Source organism: Peromyscus leucopus, unplaced genomic scaffold (assembly GCF_004664715.2).
Source record: "Peromyscus leucopus breed LL Stock unplaced genomic scaffold, UCI_PerLeu_2.1 scaffold_1159, whole genome shotgun sequence".
Taxonomy (NCBI): domain Eukaryota; kingdom Metazoa; phylum Chordata; class Mammalia; order Rodentia; family Cricetidae; genus Peromyscus; species Peromyscus leucopus.
The window spans coordinates 62-14,709 of record NW_023504291.1 but is presented as its reverse complement, the minus strand read 5'-3'; the positions used below and the strand labels follow the sequence as shown (position 1 = coordinate 14,709).

Genomic DNA, 14,648 nt, shown 5'->3' with positions numbered 1-14,648 from the left:
CCGAACTACACCTAACCTCTTCTTTTTCTATTTGGAGAAAGCGGCTCGCTGAGTTGACCAGGCTAGCCCTGAACTCATTCTGTAGACCAAGCTTGCCTAGAATGTGCATGCCTTCTGCCTCGGCCTCCAGAGTAGCTGGGAAGACAGGCCTTAGTCACCAGGCCCAATCTGAGCTTGACTTTTGAGTCCACACAGTCAAGGGCTGCAGACACCAACAATCCCCCAACCCCCAAATTTCAAACTCACCATTGCCTAAACCATGAGACATCACAGACACCCCAAATCTACAGACTTTCTGTTCTATAGATAGGCACCCCAATGCTACAACATGGGGGGGTTTCCATGACCATCAGACTGTAAACACCCTGACACCCAAGCAGGCCAAATTGTGTGCACATGCTCATTCACATGCTCTTAATTGTGTGAGTGTGTGTGTGTGTGTGTGTGTGTGCATGCGTGTGTATGTGTGTGTGTATGTGTGTGTATGTGTGTGCATGTGTATGTGTGTGTGTATGTGTGTGCATGTGTATGTGTGTGTGTGTGCGTGCATGCGTGTGCGCGTGCGCGTGTGCGTGTGCGTGTGCGTGTGCGTGTGTGTGTGTGTGTGTGTGTGTATGCAGGCCAGAGGAGGATATCAGGTATTCTGATCTCTCACCCACACACCTTATTCTGTCAAGCCAAGGTCCTCTCTCTGAACCTGGCGCTGGGCTGGCAGCCAGCAACCCCCCAGCTATCCTGTCTCCGGCCTCACTGTGTGGGGTTTCAGGCACTGAGGCCACTCCTAGCTTTTCCGTGGGTGCTGGGAGTTTGGACAAGGGTCATGTTCATACAGCAAGGGTTCTTACCCACTGAGCGGTCTTCCAGCCCCCAGCGCAAATTCTTAACACCCCTATCTCTTAACCTCCCCCCACAAAGCCGCAATCACCCAGATACCTCAGAAGTTCTACAAGAAACTGCACCCTTGCATGTAAGAACCCCTTCCTACACTGCGTCTAAGAAGGTAACTACTTACAAGGGGCTCCCCAGAGCCAGGGGAGAGCCGGCCAGCAGCAGCAGCAGCAGCAGCTGGGGCCCTGAAGCTGGTGCCATAGTGAAGGAGAAGAGTGGAGGGGGTGAGGGGGTGAGGGGCAGGGGTGGGCAGGAGTGAGCCAGGCTGTGGCGCCTGCCTCTTATATGGACCTCCTCCTCTGGGCCCTCCCAGTTCCTGCACCCAGGGACTGCCCCAGATTTTGCAACATAGTTTCCTAAGCTTTTCCTAAGCCTGCGGCCAACATGTCTTGGGGTGAGTAACCCGAAGCACATTTCCCTAGAGCTCTGAAGCACCTGTCTGGCTCGGGCTGCTCTTGGGGTCCAGACCAAATGCTGTCCCTGCTGTCCTTGGCTACAGTTGAAACAACTGAAGTCTAGAGTGACTCCTTCCACATGTAGCTGGGTCACAGCACCAGAGCATGTCTGTCTGTCTGTCTGTCTGGTTCTCTCTCTCCCACCCACAGGTCTTGCCAAACAGTAGTTATCAACTTGTGGGTCGTGACCCCCTTGAGGGTTGCATATCAGATATTTGCATTATGATTCATAGCAGCAGCAAAATTACAGCTATGAAGTAGCAATGAAAATAATTCTATGGTGTGTGTGTGTGTGGAGGGGGGGTCACCACAACATGAGGAGCTGTATTAAAGGGTCACAGCATCAGGAAGGTTGAGACCCATTGTGCTAAACTCCTGAACTCCTGCCTTCAAGCAATCCTCCTGCCTCCACCTCCCCAGTTGATGGACATCACTAAGCTCTACTTATGCATTTATAGACAAAACCTTTCCTATGAGGAGGATCAGGGGTGTGGGCAGCTCCGCACACACAGTCCCAGCTCTGTGGAGCGTTTTCTGCAGTGGGAAAGAATTCTGTTTCTTAGAGGATCCAGAAGGGGTTCTAGGAGGTGAGGCCAGTTCAGCTTGGCTGTGAAGGCTGCCTGGGAGTTCACTCTCCAGGAGGTCTGCTGGGGAAAAGCGCTTGCCCAGCACACATGAAGGGCTGGGTTTCTTCCTCAGTAGCACAGAACTCAATTCTGGTGGCATCGACCTGTCATCCCAGGACTAGGTGGTGGAGGCAGGGGGGATCAGGAGTTCAAGGTCAGCCTCAGCAAATTAGAGGCCTGTCTGGGCTACATGACACCATTTCTTTTCTTTTTTTCTTTTTTTTTTTTTTTTTGTTTGTTTGTTTTTTTTTTTGTTTTTGTTTTTGAGACATGGTTTCACTAAGTATCACTGGCTGTCCTGGAATTTACTCTGTGAACCAGGCTGGCCTCGAACTAACAAAGATCTGCCTGTCTCTGCCTCCTATGTGGAGGGATGAAACCTCCCGAGTGCTGGGATTAAAGTCGTGTGCCACCACCTCCGGGTTTCTTTCTTTTTTAAAAATCTGTACTTGTTTATTTAGATTTTTCGAGACAGAGTTTCTCCGTGTATAGGTGTGTGTCTGAGTGTTTTGCCTGTATGTATGTCTGTGCACCATGTGCATGCCTGATGCCTATGGCGGCCAGAAGACGTCGGATCCCCTGGAACTGGAATTGCAGATGTTTGGGTGAACCAAATGTGGGTGCTGGGAATCAAACACGGATCCTTGGGATGGACAGCCAGTGCCGATGGGAACCAGCGCGTCGTCTTGCAGCCCCACCGCTCGGCGGCCCAGTCACCCTTAGCACCTGTGTTGTTCTCCCTGCTTCTCTGAGTGGGTGGGGTGTTGCTTTCTGCGTGGGAAAGGTTTGCTTCAAAGATTATTCCAGGTCAGTGCTCCCAGAACTTTCTCCTCCTCCCTGCCCTCGTGTGAAAACAATCCATCTATGCTGATGATTGACGGCCATGGTCACCAGCCCCCCAGAGGCCTGGCTCCCTGCCAGCTGCTTCCTCTCTGACCTGCCACTCACCAGCCAGGGGGGAGCATGGGTCTCAATGTCTTCCTGCAAAGCACACTGTCCACACAGCAGGTGTCTCCCGGGTTTGCTGTAGGTAATCTCGCTACAACTTGCCAGCTCATTCTCTTTGAGGGTTTTGTAGATTTGGACACCTGCTGGCTGGGTTGTCAATTCCAGGAGATGAATTACCAGTTTCCCTTTCTGCCTGGCTACTGGGCCATGCTTGCTGCATTTCAGATCTTTTGAGAGAGGGTCCTAGGTAGTATGGACTGGCTAAGAACTCAGAGGTCCTCCTGCCTTTGCCTGCAAAGTGCTGGGTGGGATTAAAGGGGTGGCTTCCAAATCTAGCTGTTTTTTTTGTTTGTTTGTTTTTCTGTTTTATGATAGTGTCTTCTGTAGCCTGGGCTGGCTTCCAAGTCTCCAGTAGAGAAAGATGACCTTCAACCCCTGCTCCTACGCCTCACCTCCTGAGTGCTGGGGTGACAGAGGTTGTCACCAGGCCTGCTTTATGTGGTTCTGGGGTGGAACCCAGCAGTCATGTATTCTAGGCGAGCAGTGTATTCACGGAGCCTCCAGCTCTGGAGTGCTGAGGTGACCTGTGACCATACCCACTTGAACCCCAATATTTGTTTCCTTAGCCCAAGCTGGCCCCTCAACCTGCAAACCTGTGCCTTGGTCTCTGGAGCCTGGGTTCTGGAATGCTGAGTAGATAGGTGGTCACATCCACTTGCCTGGGAATCTTGAGAATCTTGGAGAGTAACTGGGATCTATCTGGAGTTACCTATCTGCCTCTGCCTGGCGCCCACCACCACCACCACCACCACCACCACCACCACCACCACCACCACCACCACCACCCTGTCCTCTGAGACTGGGCTGTGAATGACTGTGAGGGAACACTGTGAACCAAGGTGGTGATGCCCAATCCAAGGACAGGTATTTGTGACCCGAAGGGGTTAAGGGGACAGTTTGCCATGATTTCCTGTAAACCACTCAGTTTTCCTGGCCTCTGGGGGCACAGGGGAGGCTGGGAGTTAGAACAAACCTGGCTTGTCTTTTAGCTAGGATTGCGACATCCTTTCTGTGGAAGGCAGAACAGGAGGGGGGAGGGAGGAGAGAGAAGGGAGGGGGGAGGGGAGGTGCAGGCATTAGCTTGCCTCCAAAACTGGGGCCCAACTTTTGAAACTGGATCTCCAAGTGTTCCCCTTTCCTTCCTCTGCTTCTGCCTCTGCCCTGGCCCAGGCACTCAGTTCCTAGGTTTTGTTCTATTTAACGCATTTTTAAAAATTGCATCTTATTTATGATTGCATATACTCCTGCGTGTGTGGAGGTCAGAGGACAGCGTGTGGTGTCCCTTCTCTCCTTCCACTATGAAATGTCCCCGGGGTGGAGGTTGCCAGCAAGTGTCCCCCACCCCACCCCCAGCCTTTTTTCTGGCCCCACTGTTTCGCTCTAGCCTGAAATAGGAGGGTTTTGTGATTTGCCAGTGGAGACTTCTTTCTGGCTACCGGATCTGGTTTGTCTTTGTGGACTTGTTTACCATGTAAGGTGGAGGTGGGTGACTGGCAGGTCTGAGCACAAAGGAGCTGCCCCATGGCTGAGGTGGGGGAGAAAGATCAATTCTCCACTTGATGGTTAACAGTCATTCCTGCTCCTGCTGGGATGGTTAACAGTCATTCCTGCTCCTGCTCTGGCTGGGAATGTGGGAAGGGTCTGGGCCCCATCCTGATCTGGGAAGTCACCAGACTGGGACTGCAGCATTTAGTGCTGGGAGGTAACCAGGAAGGCAGGATTGGACCAGGGCCCACTGGGAGGGAGAGAGAGAAGAGATAGAGAGATGAGGAATTCTTGAATCCTGTGACTCTCCTCTGGGGAAAGAAGAACTTGTGTCAGAACATCGGGAGGGGAGAGTGGCATGCTGAGCCAGCATGGTGGGAAGCATGTGAGGGGATTTCCAGGGAGGGGGCCACGAGCCCAGGGTTCTGGCCTCAAGGCTGTTTATAAGATCTGTGCAACGTATTTGCCTTAAAAACAAAACAAAACAATGACAACAACAAAAACCTGCACCTCACACACAAATGAAAAGGTAGAGTCATGGCAGGTAAGGGGACGCCCGCCCATCCGCCTGTCACTCCAACACTTGGGAAGCTGAGGAAGGAGGACTGCCATTTGAGACCAACCTGGAGAGCATAGCAAGCCCTGGAGAGGTGGCTCAGTGGGCACAAAGCTGATGGCTTTGCCATTTGGCATCACCCTCTGATAACCCAGCAGAGGCACAGCAGGGATTCCCTGGGCAAGCTGGCTTGCTGGACCGGGAGTCGGTGAGCTCTGGGTTCAGTGAGAGGCCTTGGTAAATACACAGAAGTACAGAGCGACTAGTGGAGACAGTGGACACCAAGTTTGGGCCTTCACACACACACACACACACACAGACACACACACACAGAGACACACACACACAGACACACACACAGAGAGACACACACACAGAGACACACACACACAGAGACACACACACACAGAGACACACACACACACAGACACACACACAGAGAGACACACACACACAGAGACATACACACAGAGAGACACACACACACAGAGACACACACACACACAGACACACACACAGAGAGACACACACACACAGACACACACACAGAGAGACACACACACACAGAGACACACACACAGAGAGACACACACACAAGAAACACACACACAGACACACACACAGAGAGACACACACACACAGACACACACACAGAGAGACACACACACACAGACACACACACAGAGAGACACACACACAGAGACACACACACAGAGAGACACACACACAGAGAGACACACACACACAGACACACCACGCACACACACCGCGCGCGCACACACACACACACGCACAGACACACACACACACACACACACACACACACACGCACACACACTCACCACACACACACAGAGACACACACAGACACACACAAAGACACACACACACAGAGACACACACACAGACACACAGACACACACACTTGCACACACACACACACACACACACACACACACAGGAGAGTAGTGCCAGGCATGGTGGCACATGCCTGCCATTCTTCTTGAGAAACTGAGGCAGGAGGATTGCAGGAGTTCCAAGCCAGCCTGGGCTACATAGTGAGACCTTGTGTCAAAACTCCACGAGTCAGGTGTGGTGGATCAGGCCTGACACCTCAGGGCCTGGGAGATCAGGAATTTAAAGTCACCCTTGGCTACAGAGAGAGTAAGGCCAGCCTAGTCTACATCAGACACTGCCTAAAAATAATAAAATAATTCACATAAACGCTCTTTGAGCAAACATACTTAAAAACGGAGAGAAGTGCCCGGCGTGGTGGTGCACACTCTCAGGCAGGCAGAGGAAGGCAGATCTCTGAGTTCCAGGCCAGCCTGGTCTAGAGAGACCTTGTCTCACAAATGAGGGAGCTGCAGACTCTTCCATCAGTGCTGCGCTCTGGTGTCACAGTGACAGAAAGGGGCAGACTTGATTTCCGGGTGGCAGAACCCGTCCACTCTGACTGTAGGGGTATGGCACTCCTCCCAAAGCCACAGGATCCCCTCTGTGCTGGAAAGCCCAGGCTCCTGTCTGCTTCCCCACTTCCAGGACCCCCCACTGCATCGCTTTCCTGGAACTCCTGTCCAGGCTGGGTCACCTCTCTTCCTACCCAGTAACTCATTAACTCTCAGGGACCTTGACCCCTGCACCATCCAGGGCTTCCTCCCTGAGCTCTGTAGGGGTGCCTGCAGCACCCAGGTTTCACAAGAGGGGGAGGATGGGGTCAGAGTTCAGCCACAGGGCAGCACCCCCACCTCCTCACCCCTGTAGATACTGAGTCTGAGCCTGGTCTCCAGAGACAGAGAAATGCACCTTGCAGACAGAACACTCAGGTAGGTGCCCAACACCCACCCCCTCCATTTTCTTCCTTGTCCTGTTTTTTTCTTTTCTTTTCTCTTTTGAGACATTCTCACTATAAAAACCAGACTTTCTACGAGGACAGGTGTGAACACTATGCGGTTCCTGCCCTCTGCTCAAGCTCACCTCTAACCATTTTTTTTTTCTTCAAGTGCTTCGGTGTTTTGGCTGTGTGTGTCTGTGAGGGGGATAGAACTCCTGGAAATGGAGTTATAGTCTTGAGCTGCCACATGGATGCTGAAAGTTAAGCCCGGTCCTCTGGAAGAGCAGTCAGTGCTCTTAACCACTGAGCCACCTCTCTAGTCCAGAATTTTTTGTTCTGTTTATTTGGAGAGAGGGTTTCTTTGTGTAGCCCTGGCTGTCCTGGAACTCTATGTAGATCAGGTGGCCTGGAACTCAGAGCCTGCCTCTGCCTCCTGGGTTTAAAGGTGTGCACCACCAGACCAGCTCTCTTCCTTGTGAACCCTGTCAGGATGCCGGTTCCACCAGGGTGCCCTCACATTGGTTTCATCCTTCAGGTCTTCCCTTCTGCTGTTAGGGACATATTCACATCTGGGGAGGATTAGGGTGTGCCCATCTTTGGAGTGGGAGTTTATCTCTGTGCCTACTTCCTCGTGTACAGCCACACGGGGCCCTGACCTTCCTCTTGATTCTTGCATGGCTCTCGTGGGCCCTGGCACAAAGCCTCAGTCTGTTTTTAGGACTGTCTGCTGCTGCCCCGGCCAGTCCTGACACTGCCTTCCACCTCCTGATTTCACACCCTCCCATGCTTCCGCTGGCTGGGCTATTTGTTCATCTGGGCTGCAGCTGGCCTCACTTCCTTACTGTGGAAATCTTAATCTGGCCTCTCACCCCTCCCTCTCCTTACCCCACCTCCCCCACTGCCATGGTGTCTCTGTGCTCTATAAGACACTCCTGGGCATCCTCAGGGGAGGACTGAGAGGAGAGTTAACTCTAAGGGGGTCCCCAAGAGGCCAGGCCAAGGCTGTTGCTGGACCCTTATGGCCATATCTGTCCATTTCTACATGAACAGGATCTCACTCTTTGCCCAGGCTAGCCTCAAACCATAGTAACTCTCCTGCCACGGCTTCTTGAATGTTGGAGTTAGAGGCTTGCAGCGCCATGCCTTGGTATGAGTGTCCTCTGTGGCCTAAGGTAGATTAACCACCCTCCCGCACTGTGTCCTCAGGAAGGACAGCTACAGGCCAGCCTCGCTGCTGCTGCTTCGGAGCCGCCTACCCTAGTTCTGAAACAGGGTGCCTCAAGGGTCTGGGCTGCAAGAAGTAGGCTAGGCTGGCTGGGCAGCCAGGCCCAGGGATCTGCCCCTCCCCACCTCCCTGGCGCTAGGATGACAAGCACAGGGGTATCTTGGGGAGGCTCCGGGCTCTGCATTCGGTCCGGCACAGGCACAGCCAGCGCTTCACATCCCCAGCCTGGTTGCACACTCGGGCCTGTCTTCAGGGGACACCGGTTCATTCTCATCTCTCCTTTACCTTCCGGACTCTGTGGCTGGGTCAGTCCCTGTGTGGCCCTCATCCTGGGTCTGGTGGCTTGAAAGACCCCTGAAGGTTGGAATGGGGGCCCGGGGGTGGGACTTTGGTCACACTGTCCCCAGCAGCCAACCCAGGGCCCAGCACAGCATCGGCAGAGCGTCCTCTCCTCACTGTGAATTCTGCTTTCTCTTTATTTTTGTTTCCTGGTCAGCCCAGAGCTTCACGAGGATCTCCAGAGCAACAGGATGACAGACATGTGCCACCACGTGGGCTGAGAACTCAGGGTTCTAGATCATAGATGCAGCTTGCCTTAGGCACTCAAACCCCTCAATGTCAAGAAACTCAAGAAGTGAAAGGACAGGTTGGTCCTTATTGTTCTGAACGGGGCCGAGGCGTCCCCTGGTGAGGACAGGGACAGGCCTGCAGTGCTGGGAGAAGAGCGCCTGTTTCTGAAAGGCTCCTTGGGGACCCGCGTCCTGGGTGCCTTGTCGCGTCCTGGGTGCCTTGTCGGCGTGGGCCTCCGGGCTCCCTGCACCCTGGGGGTGAGTGTAGGTGTGCGGGGTGCAGGAGGACCGAGGGTGGCTGGCTGGACGCAGGGAAGTCAGGACAGCTCCCGGCCACTGGCTGTCTTGTTGACTTTGGACAGGCCTTCCCGAAACCCAGAGTCCGTCATCCTGAGAGAGGCACATGGCAGAAGCGGGGTCCAGCGGCGGCCGAAGGAGAGCAGGCCCGGCCCGCTCCCATCCACCCCTCCGTCCCCAGACCCAGTCCAGCAGTCAATATGGCAGCCTCAACCCTGCTGTCAAGGCAGCCTGACTCCCACCACTCCAGAGTGGCCTGGTCCTGGCCCAGCTTGCCTGGGGCCCCCAGCCCCGGGTGTCACAGCCCATCCTTTCCTTGTTCTAATCCCGCCCCTGCCAGCCCTCCAAGCTGCTCACACCAATCTGATCCCAGTGGACCACCTGGATCCTGTCCCTCCTCCTCCTCAGCCCACCCCAGAGCCAGTTCTGCCCACTCCGAGGCTACGCCCACCCCACCTTTAGTCCTTTTTTGGCCCCCCACACCCACAATCCCACCTAGGCACACCCTCAGAAGCAGCCTAAGGCCTTATCCCATCCTGCCCTGTTGCCCCAGCATAGCCCCTAACTTTGGTCTGGCCCCAACCCCGCCCCGACCCCCCAGTTTGCTCACACTTGCTCCATCTGCACATCTTCCTCATCCTCCTGCGGGAGCTGCAGGTAAGGGTTGTCCCCAGCTGGCTGGAACTTGTAGCCGGTGAGCACGAAGAAGGCCAGCGTGGAACTCTCCACCAAGAGCTGGGGGCCGGAGCGTGGGCTCAGAGGGCGCTCCCTGGCCACTCACACTCCTGACCCAACCCCTCCTAGGGACCCTGCTGGGCTCCACTCACCTGGTACAACCACTGCCACTGGAAGGGCACGGCCACACGCAGCAGGATGGCGATGATGCGCGTGAAGTAGATGTAGCAGATGACCTGGGGGCGCACGGGGCATAGGGACAGAGGATGAGTGAGGCTCGGGGGTCAGGGACAGAGGGCAGCGGGGAGGGACTCGGGCCTGGGGGAGGGCAGGACTCCTACCATGACGTAGTAATGCCGGAACAACTTCAGCTTGGCCAGGTTCACCGCCACTGTGGGTGGGCACAGAATGGGGGTGGGGTGGGGTGGGGTCACTGAAAGTGGCAGGAGGGGAGGGCAACAGAGAAGGGGACAGGGCCTGGGGGGCAGTCCCAGGGCAGCAGGATGAACCGCAGCAAGAGCAATTGGTAAGGGGGAGAGGTGACAGAGGGGACAGACGAGGGAGACAAAACCAGAGCCGGGCAGACACAGGGCCCTGGCACCTGGTGTCAGAGAGAAAGCAGGGCAGGAAGAAACCAGAGGAGGGGTCCTCCCTCACCTTTCCCATCAGTGCCAGATGCGTCCTGCAGATGCCGGATGGACCTGCAGCAGGTGGAGGGATGTGGGAAATGATCATGACCCCAACCCAGTGCACAGGAGTCTTCTGTGGGGTAGGGCTCAGCCGGGGGGGGGGGGGGGGGGGGGGGTGGTGTGCAGGGCCTCGGAGGGGCTGAGGGGCAGGGCTCAGCGGGGGGGGGGGTGCAGGGCCTCGGAGGGGCTGGGAGCAGGGCTCAGGGGGGGGGGGCAGGGCCTCAGAGGGGCTGGGAGCAGGGCTCAGCCGGGGGTGGGGGGGAGGTGCAGGACCTCGGAGGGGCCGAGGGGCAGGGCTCAGCCAAGGGGGGGTGCAGGGCCTCGGAGGGGCCGAGGGGCAGGGCCGGGTTCTCACCACACGACTGGGAAGAGGATGGCACCACAGCAGATGAGATCCACCAGGAACAAGATCTCCTTCCAGAGCCCATAGTCGCTGGCACCCTCCTCGCGGGACTCGATGACAATGTATGCCACGTTAGCCAGGACCTGTGGGGATGGGAGGTTGCCACCTGATTTTATTCCCATCCTTTTATCCCTGTCCACTGAAAATGAACCACTTCCAAATCCCCTACCACCATGGACTTTCCCCTCTGTACCTCACCGAGCACCCCTCCATCCCCAGCTGGACGTCCCTTCCTGTATCCCACCCCGTATCTCACGCTGTGTCTCATCCCAGCCTCGCCCCTCTATCTCCTACCCAACCCCAGCATCCTTTCTCTACCCCCACCCCACCCTAGTCTCCCTGTGTCTCATCCCAGCATCCCTCCCTGTACCCCACCCCAGCTCTCCTCTCTGAATCTCCCTATGTCTCCGCTGTCTCTTGAGCCCCCCTCCCTGCACCTTCCTAGACCCCCATGGAACCCCCCCACACACACACACACCTGCAGGGGGATCACAATTCCAAAAATCTTCTTCTCCTTGTCTGACAGCATGTACTTCACAAAGGCCCAGCCCGAGCCGATCAGGGCGATGGTGATGAAGAGAAGGGCACCTTTCAACCTGGGGGGGCAGGGTGGGGGTGGTCTGACGACTCGGTGGGGGGCCCAGCCCCTCCGGCCGCCTCCCCCACCTGTGTGCCGGGGACTCACAGGTGTGTGATATAGTGCATGACGGCGAGGCCTTCGATGGGGTGGCCTTGGCTGTTGATGAAGTAGTAGTTGATCTGGAGAGGCAGATGGACGGACGGGCAGTCAGAGAGAAGGACGGATGGCCGGGGACAGTTTAGGAACAGAGAATTGGGACGGATGAGCGGGTGATTGGGGAGGGAAATGAAAACAGTCACCACGCACCCCCTCCACAATGACGGGGGGGGGTGTCACAGCTGAGTGGGGGGATGGTTAGACAATATGGCAGTCAGCACTGGACCAAGGCATGGTCCTGGAGGGTAGGTGGTGGGAGCCGGGCTGAGTGTGAAGAGAGATGAGATGGACAAGGCGCACAGGTGGACAGATGTCCCGTCTCACCATCCCACCCTTGTGTGGCCACCGGGCCCTGGGTGCTCACGCTGTGGAAAAGCAGGGAGACACTCTTGGTGAACGCCAGGGCTGCCATGAGCCAGTGGATCTTAAAGACGCTGTAGCTGCCAGAGGGAGAAGAGGGTGGAGAGAGCACCTTTGAGATCAGGATGTGAGGCCCTCAGAGGAGAGGTGGGGAGGGGGCGAGGGGAGGGCTGGGAGTGTGGGGAGGGGATTTACGTATTCTTGCAGAGGATGGACACCCAGAAGATGCCTGCAGCCAGGAAGCAGGCAGACATGGTCAGGTAGAGCTTGAAGAGGGGGATTTCTGCTGCTGACAGGAAGCCTTCTGGATTCTTCTCTCGGATCATCACCTGTAAAGGGGGGAGGCAGCTGGCCTTGCTCCCATAGCTCTAGCTCTGGGTTTCAGAGAGTTCCAGTCTCTAGCTCTTCTTCCTAGCTAGAGCCTCAGTTGGTCCTGTCTCTCAAATGGGTACACAGCCATATAAGCCACAGAGGACTGGCACCAGGACCACAGCAGAACCAACACCCAGGGACGACCCAGTCTTTGCACAAAGTGCATAGGGCCCGCCACATTTCCAGAAAACCAGGGATGGGATACAGAGGAGTTACGTGGTGCTGGTTAGGGGCTACCCAGGAGAAAAGCGACTCATAGCATCCAATACAACATCCCCACATTGTGACCAGATCATTTTGGCCAGCGGTTCTCAGCCTTCCTGATGCTGTGACCCTTTGATACGGCTCTGAGCTGTACTGCTGTGGTGACCCCCCCTCCCACACAGAACTATCTCGCGGTGACTTCATCACTGTAGATTTGCTATGGTTATGAACTGTAATGCAAATATCTGATACACAGGTCACCTGGTGTGCAGCCCCCAAAGGGGTCGAGACCCTCAGGTTGGGCACCACTGACTTAGGGCATACCGTGTGATTCTGTTTATACGATGGAGGCCAAGGACGGCTTCAGGTGGCCATCCTCGGAACACACGCGAGGAGAGAACTGATGCCCGTAACTTGCCCTTTGACCTCCGCATGTGCTGCACACACACTTCACACACTCACATTAAAAATAAATGTAAAACGAGTCTACAGGATGCTCAGGACTCGGCTGGGGAGGCAGCGCTGTCATGAAGAGCCGAGTTCAGATCCCCAGAACCCACATCAAGAAAGCCTGGGATGGCAGCCTTTGCCTGAAGGCCCAGCATGGAAGTGGAGACAGGTGGGTCCCTGTGGATTGCTAGCCAGCCAGCCTGCCTGAAACTGAGCTCCAAGTCAGTCAGAGACCCTGTCTCAAAAAACAAGGTGAGCGCCGGGTGGTGGCGGCCCACGCCTTTAATCCCAGCACTCGGGAGGCAGAGGCAGGCGGATCTCCTCCCCCCAATAAATAAAGTGTGATAAAAAGACAAAGACAACCACAGGACGAAGACAGAGCCGTTCAGCGGGATGGGTGTGCCTGTCCCTGGACACTCACAGTGAGGTCGAACGGCTGCTCATGGCCGGGAATGGAGTTGTGGCAGTTGTGGAAGTTGAGGCTGTATTGGCCTTCCTCTGCCCTGGAGCCGATCACCACGTGGAACTAGTCACAAGAGGTGGGGGGTCTCAGTAGGGTTCCCCCTTGCGTCAGGGTTCGGGGGAGGCGGGGACATCTGGGCAAAGCAGGCACTCACACTGAAGTTATATGAGTCGTTGAGGTGGCCCAGCCCCAACACCAGGTCCTCCTCCTTCCTGCCGGGGTCCCGCGTGGGCAGCTGCCTCTGTGGCTGGCCCTCTGTCGAGTGTCCGTGTACCCCCGGGATAGTTTTCTCTCCTGAGACTGGGGGTGCTCCGGGCTTTGCCTGATCCTCCTTGACGGCAGAGGTCTCTGTAGGAGATGGGTGAGTGACTGTTCAAAGACAGATGGGTAGAAAATTGGGGTATGTCCAGGGCAGCTCTGCCCAGCCTCCCGGACTTACCACTGTTCTCCTTAGGGGTACCTGCCGGCTCTGGCTTCGGGATGCTTGATGGGGCCGGGGCATCAGGGAGGAGGCCAGGGGAGATGAACAACTTCCTCTGCTCCCCATATTTTCGGACTTGGACCCTTGGGTGAGGGAGGGATAGGAAAAGGGGAGGGTGAAGTCTGTGGTCAGGTATGTAATGTGTGTGGATGCCCTCCCTAAAGGGCTGGAGAATCTCCCTGAGCCACTGGTCACCAGATCTCAGCATCTGGCTACCACCCGTCAAGGTAGCTCCCATGCTTATGGTTGTCTACTGGGAAGGGCCTCCAAATCAGAAGACGACATGGCCTGGTCTGAGGACAAAAGGCCTGTGATCCAAGGTACTTGGGAGGCAGAGGCAGGAGGATTGCAAGTTCAGTGTCAGCCTGGATTACAGAGTGAGTTCAAGGCTCAAACTGGTAAAACTTACTGAATCCCTGTCTTAAAATAAAAGGTACACAGAGATCCGCCTGGCTCTGTCTCCCGAGTGCTGGGATTAAAGGCATGCGCCACCATTGCCTGGCATGCCTGGCCTACAGAGTTCCAGGAAAGGCTACACAGAGAAACCTTGTCTTGAAAAACCAAAATTATTAATTAATTAATTAAAATAAGTAATTAAATAAATAAAATAAAAAAAATAAAAGGTACAAATAAGGCTGGGGTCATGGCTCAGGGGTGGAGCCCCACCTGGAATCCCCCAGTGAGGGGCTGGGGGCGTGGTCAGGGTGGAGCCCCACCTGGAATCCCCTAGTGAGGGGCTAGGGGCGTGGTCAGGGTGGAGCCCTGCCTAGAATCCCCCAGTAGGGGCTGGGGGCGTGATCAGGGTAGAGCCCCGCCTAGAATCCCCAGTGAGGGCCTGGGGGCGTGGTCAGGGTAGAGCCCCGCCCACAAAC

The 14,648-nt window shown here is 55.6% G+C and overlaps 2 protein-coding genes across 3 annotated transcripts in view; both read right to left on the bottom strand.

The window, feature by feature from the left end:
- The window catches only part of C3 (complement C3), a 29,033-nt gene extending 27,853 nt beyond the window's left edge, over positions 1–1,180 (bottom strand). Inside the window, exon 1 of one of the 2 annotated variants that reach the window (XM_028861203.2) lies at positions 1,013–1,180. In XM_028861203.2, coding sequence (XP_028717036.1) covers positions 1,013–1,089 — 77 coding nt within the window. In that variant the 5' untranslated portion in view covers positions 1,090–1,180. The remainder of the gene's footprint in view (positions 1–1,012) is intronic. The other variant, XM_037201697.1, reaches the window with a different exon arrangement.
- Positions 1,181–8,526: 7,346 nt separating this feature from the next.
- On the bottom strand, positions 8,527–14,232 carry LOC114686542 (protein GPR108). The gene is made up of 13 exons (XM_037201696.1): positions 13,735–14,232; positions 13,450–13,643; positions 13,254–13,358; positions 12,002–12,135; positions 11,811–11,886; positions 11,396–11,469; positions 11,189–11,306; positions 10,663–10,793; positions 10,276–10,319; positions 9,960–10,009; positions 9,771–9,854; positions 9,554–9,678; positions 8,527–9,036 (listed from the first exon to the last, which is right to left on the bottom strand). Exons 1-13 carry the CDS (start codon positions 14,012–14,014, stop codon positions 8,964–8,966), a joined length of 1,488 nt encoding a protein of 495 aa, XP_037057591.1. The 5' UTR covers positions 14,015–14,232; the 3' UTR covers positions 8,527–8,963.
- Positions 14,233–14,648: the final 416 nt, after the last annotated feature.